The sequence below is a fragment of the Ranitomeya imitator genome, chromosome 2 (assembly GCF_032444005.1).
Source record: "Ranitomeya imitator isolate aRanImi1 chromosome 2, aRanImi1.pri, whole genome shotgun sequence".
NCBI classification, from domain to species: Eukaryota; Metazoa; Chordata; class Amphibia; order Anura; family Dendrobatidae; genus Ranitomeya; species Ranitomeya imitator.
The window spans coordinates 47,585,284-47,594,229 of NC_091283.1; the positions used below are offsets into that span (position 1 = coordinate 47,585,284).

The window sequence follows — 8,946 nt, forward strand, 5'->3', positions numbered from 1 at the left end:
TTTTTCGGCCTTACATGTTTCATGTTACTATGTTACTAATAATGTTAGTACTATGTGTGTGTTAAATTTTGGAGATGTAGGTGTTAAATTAACAAATTTTATTCTGGGAAAAAAATTGTGGAGGCTCCCGTGCAATGTTCTTCGCCAGAGAGGGAAAGCCAGTGACCGAGGGCAGATATTAATTGCCTAGAAAGGGATCATTGTTATTGCCTCCCCCTGGCTAAAAACATCTGCCCCCAGCCACCCTAGAAAAGGCACATCTGGAAGATGCAGCAATTCTGGCACTTAGCCTCTCTCTTCCCATTGGCCTGTGGCGGTGGCATATGGGGTAATAAGTGGTTAATGTCACCTTGCTATTGTAAGGTGACATTAAGCCTGGTTAATAATGGAGAGATGTCAATAGGACACCTCTCCATTATTAATCCAATAGTATGTAACCCAGGTTTTCCATCTTTATTACACTCTCAATCCAAGCAAAGCCCTCGTTCTTCTGTAAAAAATCCAAAACAAATAAACAACAATATCCCATACCTGTCCGCCATACAGTCAAGTCTCACGCTGCAATCCATCTCAAGAGGTTAAATAGTTTAAAACAGAGAGCGGTGCTAATGCTACCAGCAAGGCTGTAAATAGCTGTGTAAATGAATGAAAAGATGCTTGTGCAGCCTCCCCGCCTGACTGGACATCAACTCTGTAGCGTGGGAAAGTTTCTGAACTTTTTCCACTCCTCTGTTAGACTAAAATCAAAAGTAATGCAATTCAATTTTCATATTTCATATTTACATGCTATGGCGCTACAGTGTGCTGCCTTTTTCTTTGAGAGTATATGAGTTGGTGACTCTAGCTTCAGCACCTGTTCACACTTAGTCTATGTTTGGATGTGACGGTCAGTTTTTTGAAGTTTGTATTCATTAGCCTTCTGTCTGAGCACTCCGCCTTTTAGCCACAGGTGTTTTTAATCCCCGCAGGACTACTACCCCTCTGCAGAGATATAGATTTTAGTATAACAGAGGAATTATGTTCCCATACAGATGAAGACTTTTATTCTAAGTGAGGAAAGGCATTGCTAGGTCCTGGAAACGAGAAATGCCTTATCGTGGCTTCCAGGTACACATGAATTGGCCAATTTATGCGCTAAACTTTCTCAGTTTTTCATATTTCTAATGCAGTAATGCAATTCAATTTTCATATTTCACAATTACATGCTATGGCGCTACATTGTGCTGCCTTTTTGTTTGAGTTGACATTATATTTGCATGCCCCCCAGCACTAATTCATTATATCATGTACTTTCTCTCCCACCCCACCTCATCATCATTTACTCACCCAAATCCCCCAGTCTAATTCATTATAATTTGATATCCCGGACCCTCAATTCATTATCATTTGCTTTCCACACCCCCAACTTCAATTGTCTGTCCTTAATTTATCATTGTGTGCTCCTTCTCCTCAATTCACTATCCCCCATCACCCTCATCTCCCTCCCTCAATTCATCATCACATGCTTCCCTCACTAAGCCAATTTACTTTTTTTTTTTATTTCATACTTGACTCTCACGATCCACTGAATGAGCAGCTACACTTCTAGTGACCTACTGGAGAGTGGTGCACTGCTCACATATACCGGTGCGTACGCAATAACGCCATTGCATATGCACCATCACCAGCGCATCATAGAAGAGGCGGAGGGACTCACTTAGAAATGCACAGGTATTCTGTGGAACTTCAAGGAATGCTCCCTGCCCCGACATGTGCGCCGCCTCTGGCTGCATGCCAACAGAGGCACACACTGCTTTATTATTCCGTGTGGCCTGGTGAGCAGAAGCACAAGAGGGGGGACCCAGACTGGATCTGGGCCCCACCTCTTTAGTTATGCTCACCGGGCCCCATGCAGCAATAAGGGTCCTAATGTCCTGATGGCGGCCCTGTCTACAAAAATAGCAGTTTCCAACTAATATGTCCAAGTTGCTATAGTAAGTAGCATAAAGGTGTATTCGGAATCCATATTGATACCTGAGCTTTGCAGTGACTGTTTTTAGGAAACTTTTTCATTTTGAAAGAATAAATTATATTTTCTTTTATGAAAAATAGAGCAGATAATAAGGTGTTTTTGCTCAGGTGCCCCTGTGGCACACAAAATTAAAAATGTAGCACCTATCACCTATTGGAGACAATTTATTAGTTATAGTTTTGATTTTGTAGCCCTGCATGGCTTAAATAGTACACCTGCAGGAAAACACTTCTACATGTTGGCAAGTAGGAGGATGATAAATGGAAGGCTAATAATAATAATAGACTTAATATGACAAATAATAGGCTACAGTATAATACACATAAGTAGCAATAGATTCATTAGGTACATAATACACAACATCCACAACTATCTTCTCAAATCAAACACATGAATGTGGATGTAGGTTGTCACTCCTAGAAGCATATGAAGCAATCAGAGACCAGGGAGTTTTTGTAGCCAAATTTTATGAATAAAACTTAAAAATGAAATACAACATTAAAGAAGTAAAAATAGAAAAAGGACAGAGAACCAACTTTTCCTGGTGACATATAAGTGTATAACAAAAAGTGCAAGTGTTCTATTTTAACTTATATAATGTTGTATGTCATTTTTAGTCTTAATTAATAAAGCACAATTACAATTATGCTACAAAAGCTCCCTTGTCTCTGATTGTTTAATATACAGTATAATACATATGTTAATGTGTTTCCTCTTTTTTTTTTTTTGCAGGAAAATGCTAATCCAAAAACTGAATTCCATATGACCAATTTAGTGACCAGTACTTTACAGATTTTCTTTGCTGGGGTGGAGACCACCAGTACAACCCTGACCTATTCTCTACTTCTTCTTATGAAATATCCCAAAATCCTCGGTAGGTAAAGACCTTTTTAACCTTTTCATTGTACATATACTGTGCAGTCTAGATATTAGCACATCCAAGTTAAGTGAAATCCGTTCCGTCTCAGACGGCACGATGGGCAAACTGTATACTTGCTGACTGTGTGAGGGTCGGCAAGAGCGGTAGTCATGGCTGAGGACTCTAGCTCCATCGTACCCTGGCCTCCCGCCACATAAACACGGTGCTCCTTAGTCAGCATACCTGTGTCTTCAGGTCCAGCATCATTGGGTTCTCCTCTGCGCCACTTGAGGCTGTCTGCAGACGGTTTTGCAAGAATTGAGACACCGTCCATTCCAACGTGAAACTGAGCATCTTTACTGTTTTCATTTCTCAGCACATCCAAACATTTCACCGCATTAACCACATGTATCTTCATCTTTCCCCGCACTACTTGCCACGTCCTCAAGTAAAGTACGGGGTAATAGCGCCTTTGGCGGTACCGCAGCATCCTCCGTATGCAGACTTACTGTATTTGGGGCTCCCCTCGTCCATTTCACAGCAGAACAAAGGGCATCAGCCAATGCAATGACCTGCCATATATTGGACAATCTGCACCCTGTACTCTTCCTGGACTGCTTTCTTTCTTCTCCAAACTGCTGCAACACAGATACTTCCAGTCCTAAAGACCCCCGGAATGGCTGAGCTTCACTGCTTTCTTAACGTTACGAGCCTACTGTGGCATCCTGGGCCTATAACCCATGTGGACAATGCGGGTGCCTGGCCCCTACTTCAACATCTCTCCTCCCTAACCCCATGGCAACCCCTCCTATCCTTAACTATTTCCTATACTAAGCTACATCCTAACTGTAATTATGGTTACTCTGATGCTCCCGTCTAGTGGCCAATATTATAACTGCACTTACCCTATACATAACAGCACAAAGAAACATCTTATCAAACATACATTTAGCATGGAACAGTATTACACATAATAGTGTAGCAGTACCGTTATATAGCAAATATACATACACCTACAACATACGGCACTGGGACGAACGAGAAAGGATAGGTGTAGAGTAATATAGTATACTCCTTACAACTGTGCGGATGCAGAAGTTGGTGGACCTTAAGATATGGATATCTCTGGCCACTAGAAACTCGGCTAGTTGCCTCCGCACTCTGGTATTTAAGGACCTGACTTAGGGAGCTGAGAAAAGTTTTTGTCACACCAAGGCAGGTGGAATGAGGTTAAAGATCCCACTAGACCACCGAGGACTCTGTGGAAGCTGATCCCTAGGAACCAGCCAGATAAGGATGTCCGATAAACTGCAAGGCTTTATTTAGGATGACAAACAAGAGAACCCCCTGGACCAATACACTAAATTCCTCTGAGGATGACCCTCCATTGAAATTCAAGCTTGATGGACAAATGCAGACTATAAAGAATTGCAATGGGATCCACTTTTCTCTAAAGGATATCATGAGAAACTATGATCTAGTATATGTTGTCTATAGACGTAAAGGTTAAGTTAGTGCACTTTGCACTTTTCTGTTCAGTAGTCCCGTGTTAGTTATGTATGGGATTTTATTTGTCACTTTATTGTGGCTGGACCTGATCTAATATTGTCCAGCTGATGTTTGTTGAGTACATATATATGCATCAGGATCACTAAGTTAGCACTAGCACTTTATAAATGGTCTTTTATCATCATTTATTATTTTGTGTTATTTTGTGTTATGTTGTCACATGGCACATTAATGAATCACAGTTTTACTGTATTTATGTGATCACTTTAGGGAAGTGGTGTGCGCATGGCAGCGGGATGCCGCATGCTGGATCTTCTCGCCACTGGCCATGGTACCACTCCTGCGCCCCACCCCTTAAGGCTGGTGTGCTGGTGTGGTCGTTTCCGGAGGTGCGTGGATCCTGTAGATGTGGGTTTCGTATTTACATGCGCCATTAATCTGGCTTCCCGTTATATATAAATATTTACCCTATATATTATACTTTTGCACACTCCTATTAGCTGTAGGTATGTGTATCATAGTTTGTTGGTCTTCACTTAGCCTTAACACTTATTATCTTATGTTTTATAAATAAGTAAATCCTTGCATTTTGTCATCTATGGACAACGTTTTTTATGTGTAGTGTTTATCCTTTTTCCCCTTAAGTTTTTAATCAGCTTACGATATTATCTAAATTTATAGCTACTATTTTTGTCTAACATCGCAGCATGTTGCAATTACAGCTTCTTTTACTGTGGTCTATTATTTATTATTCTGGTAGTGGAATTGTTTTGGCGGTTTATTATGGTGCCATTGCAGCTCTTGTTTTTGCGATCGAGAATTATAACAAATTTGGTATATGGTAATTTGGCTAATGTATAGCGGTTGGTATTGTACCATTTGACCTGTACTCACCTCTCACGGAATTACCTTATGTGCCGATAGCATTTTGGTTGCCAGGTGATGCGATATCATACGGGCCACGTCCACTTCCGGGTTTGCGCATTCACTCATGGCATGCACGGTACTACCTCACTTGTTGCAAGCGTCATGGTTACTGTTATGAACAGGTGATTCAGAACCACAATGGACCTAGTGGTTAAGAGCACACAAAGTGACCTGATAGTTACTAACATAGGACGAGCTCTGAGACGTGGGAACTCTGCTGACCGCAATCCCTAATCCTAACACACCACACTAGAGGCAGCCGTGGATTGCGCCTAACGCTCCCTATGCAACTCGGTACAGCCTGAGAAACTAACTAGCCCTGAAGATAGAAAAATAAGCCTACCAAAGGAAAAGGCAGCCCCCACATATAATGACTGTGAGTTAAGATGAAAATACAAACACAGAGATGAAATAGATTTTAGCAAAGTGAGGCCCGACTTACTGAATAGACCGAGGATAGGAAAGATAGCTTTGCGGTCAGCACAAAAACCTACAAACAACCACGCAGAGGGGCAAAAAGACCCTCCGCACCGACTAACGGTACGGAGGTGCTCCCTCTGCGTCTCAGAGCTTCCAGCAAGCAAGAAAAACCAATATAGCAAGCTGGACAGAAAATATAGCAAACAAAAGTAACACAAGCAGAACTTAGCTTATGCAGGGCAGACAGGCCACAAGAACGATCCAGGAGAGAGCCAGACCAATACTGGAACATTGACTGGAGGCCAGGAACAAAGAACTAGGTGGAGTTAAATAGAGCAGCACCTAACGACTTAACCTTGGCACCTGAGGAAGGAAACTCAGAAGCCGCAGCCCCACTCACATCCACCAGCGGAAGCTCATAGACAGAACCAGCCGAAGTACCACTCATGACCACAGGAGGGAGCTTGACCACAGAATTCACAACAGGTTACTAGGTGACGCTGGGGTTTCTAGGTCGCGTCTATCCTGCGCATGCGCTTTCAATCCCGATCAAGGTTACTTGGCAACACAGTAAACCAAGATTATGCCGGAACATTGCATTTCCGCAGCTGCGCATTAGGATATAAGGAGGGTGCACGGCGGCTTTGGTTACTAAACAATGTGGCACCAGATTTTTATGCCATTGGCGGTCTCATCCATACTTGTGATGATTGCCGCACTATGGTAATTGGCTGGAGATCCATTTAAATAGACCCTCATTTCCTGTCCTCAAACACATGCCCCCAGAAGAAGAGCTATATCGAAACGCGCGTTGGGGTATATTACCGGCCTTGTGAAGTGCGTGCAGAGGTAATTATGATTCTGAATTAGGTCACCGCTGGAGTTAACATCTTGCCCAGTAACTGCTTGTTAATTAGGTATCCTTACCATTCAGGTGCCATTCAATGTATGGGCATGTGGCCATTTTTATTGGTTGATTCTTTATAAACTGGATATAAGCCTTATAGGCTATTGGATATACTTTATGATTTAGGTCCCGTACTATACATTGAAATGTGGCCATATTTCTGGCCAATTTGTACCTGGATATAAGCCTCATAGGTTATTTTTGTACTTTGATATAAGCCTTATAGGCTATTTTATAGTCATGTATATGGACATATAACGCACCTTGGTTCAATAGGATTTTTTTTTTCCTCTCCAGCAACCATTCTATGACAAAAATATACAATTTCAGCCATAGATACAAGTTATAGTAATAAAAATGTGTTGTTTAATATATATATTTAAACCTGTTACTGCTGTATATCTGCACCGCACATAAAGTCAGTTCATTGGATTGGAGGCATCTTTTGTACTTTATAAAAGAAAAAAACATTTTATTCTATTTTTTCATCAATAAATTTCTACCTTTTGAACTGAAACATTCTGTGGCCTGGTTAATATACATGATAGGCTTATCTTAGTGTTGTAATTATAGTGGAATGTGTTCTTGATTTTCTCGGACTAATATGTATAAAAATTTTAGCAGATATTTGTGTCTTTGCACAAAAATACCACATCTTTGCTGCCATAGGCTCAAATTCAATTTCTATATGTAGACCTTAGTTTTTATTGTATCTCATTACAAAAAATAAATATAACTTGTCCTTTACTTCCCATTACTATTAGAAAAAGTTCAAAAGGAGATCGATCAGGTGATTGGTCGAGATCGATGCCCAAAGATTCAAGATCGAAGCCAGATGCCGTTCACTGATGCTGTTATTCATGAAATACTCCGATTCATAGATTTGCTGCCAATGGGTATTCCACGTAAAACAACGGCAGACATTACATACAGAGGGTACTCCATTCCTAAAGTGCGTATCGCCAATATTCAAATGTTTACTTTTTCACTTCAGTTTGGTGCAAATGTAAAAACTTTTGGGTACAAGGTTATGGGTTGTCCTACGTAAGCTTTACTATTTGTATTTCCAGAACACCAATGTATATCCAATGTTGTCTTCGGTGCTGAAAGACCCTTCCCACTTTCCGTACCCAAATGAATTCAACCCCCAAAATTTCTTGGATGAAAATGATGGATTTAAAAAGAATGACGCCTTTATGCCTCTGGCTGCTGGTATGTTTTATATATAATTTAGGCATCTTGTAGTGAAAAGTTAAATTTAAAGAACATTTTTCTGGTGTCTGTTATCATTATAGCTTACATTTTGGTTATGAAAGGGTAGTTGGGATTTTTCAGTGTAAAAAAATAATTTTGGGCCGAGATTAAAATTTTGTTCCAAGAACAGATTTCTTTGAATTAGGACTTTTCCAAAAATCGAAAGGATTCTGTATTCACTCTCATTACCTGTTTCAAACAGAATGAACATTGCATCTCCAGGAGAGATCATGTCATATGCAGCTTCTAAGCTCTTCTTTGTGGTCCAAAATGATCATTTATTGCAATGTAGTGATGAGTTATATAACAGTTTTGTAACCTGAGAGAATGTATTACAAAATTACCCACACAGAATGTTTGACCAAGTTCATGGTGCTAAAGGTGGACATTGACTTTCAGCTTAGAACATGACTGCTGTCTACTTTTTTCCACCTTGTGGCAGAAATAACCCATACCCTGGTTTTATTATAAATTTTGAGTTGTTATAATGTTGTGAGTGACTGGTGTTTTTCATTTTCTTTCTGCTCAGGTAAGAGGATTTGCTTGGGAGAAGGCCTGGTTCGAGTTGAGATGTTTATCATGTTAATCACCATATTACAAAACTTCAACTTGACATCGCCAGTTCCCCTAAAGGACTTGGATATCTCACCTGAAATATCTGGATTGGGAAATTTCCCCAAGCTGTTCAATCTTGCCTTTATTCCTCGTTAAGTATTAAAGGGAAAGTATCATCAGAAAATCACTTCATAATTACATAGGTTGAAAAAAAGACCCCGGTCCATCAAGTTCAATTTTTTTCCACCAATTGTACATTTTGTCACTAATTTAACTATAACTCACAATGTTATGTGTAGTGAAAAAACCATCCAGCCCTTTCTTAAAAAGCTGTTATAGTGTCTGCCATTACTACCTCCTGTGGTCGGCGTTCCAGAGTCTGACAGCTCAAACTGTAGAGAACCCTTTCCTATTTAGCTGTCGGAATCGCCTTTCTTCCACCCATAATGAGTGCCCACTGGTCATAAGTATGGTCTTTGGATGGAGTAAAGGTACTGTCACACA

General features: G+C 40.5%; 1 protein-coding gene across 1 annotated transcript in view; it reads left to right on the plus strand.

Moving 5' to 3' along the window:
* The window catches only part of LOC138661752 (cytochrome P450 2B4-like), a 77,738-nt gene extending 69,103 nt beyond the window's left edge, over positions 1 to 8,635 (plus strand). The window contains exons 7-10 of the mRNA XM_069746646.1: positions 2,744 to 2,885; positions 7,398 to 7,585; positions 7,704 to 7,845; positions 8,417 to 8,635. Of these exons, the coding sequence (XP_069602747.1) occupies positions 2,744 to 2,885; positions 7,398 to 7,585; positions 7,704 to 7,845; positions 8,417 to 8,598 (654 nt within the window). The 3' untranslated portion in view covers positions 8,599 to 8,635. The remainder of the gene's footprint in view (positions 1 to 2,743; positions 2,886 to 7,397; positions 7,586 to 7,703; positions 7,846 to 8,416) is intronic.
* The last annotated feature ends 311 nt before the right edge of the window (positions 8,636 to 8,946 follow it).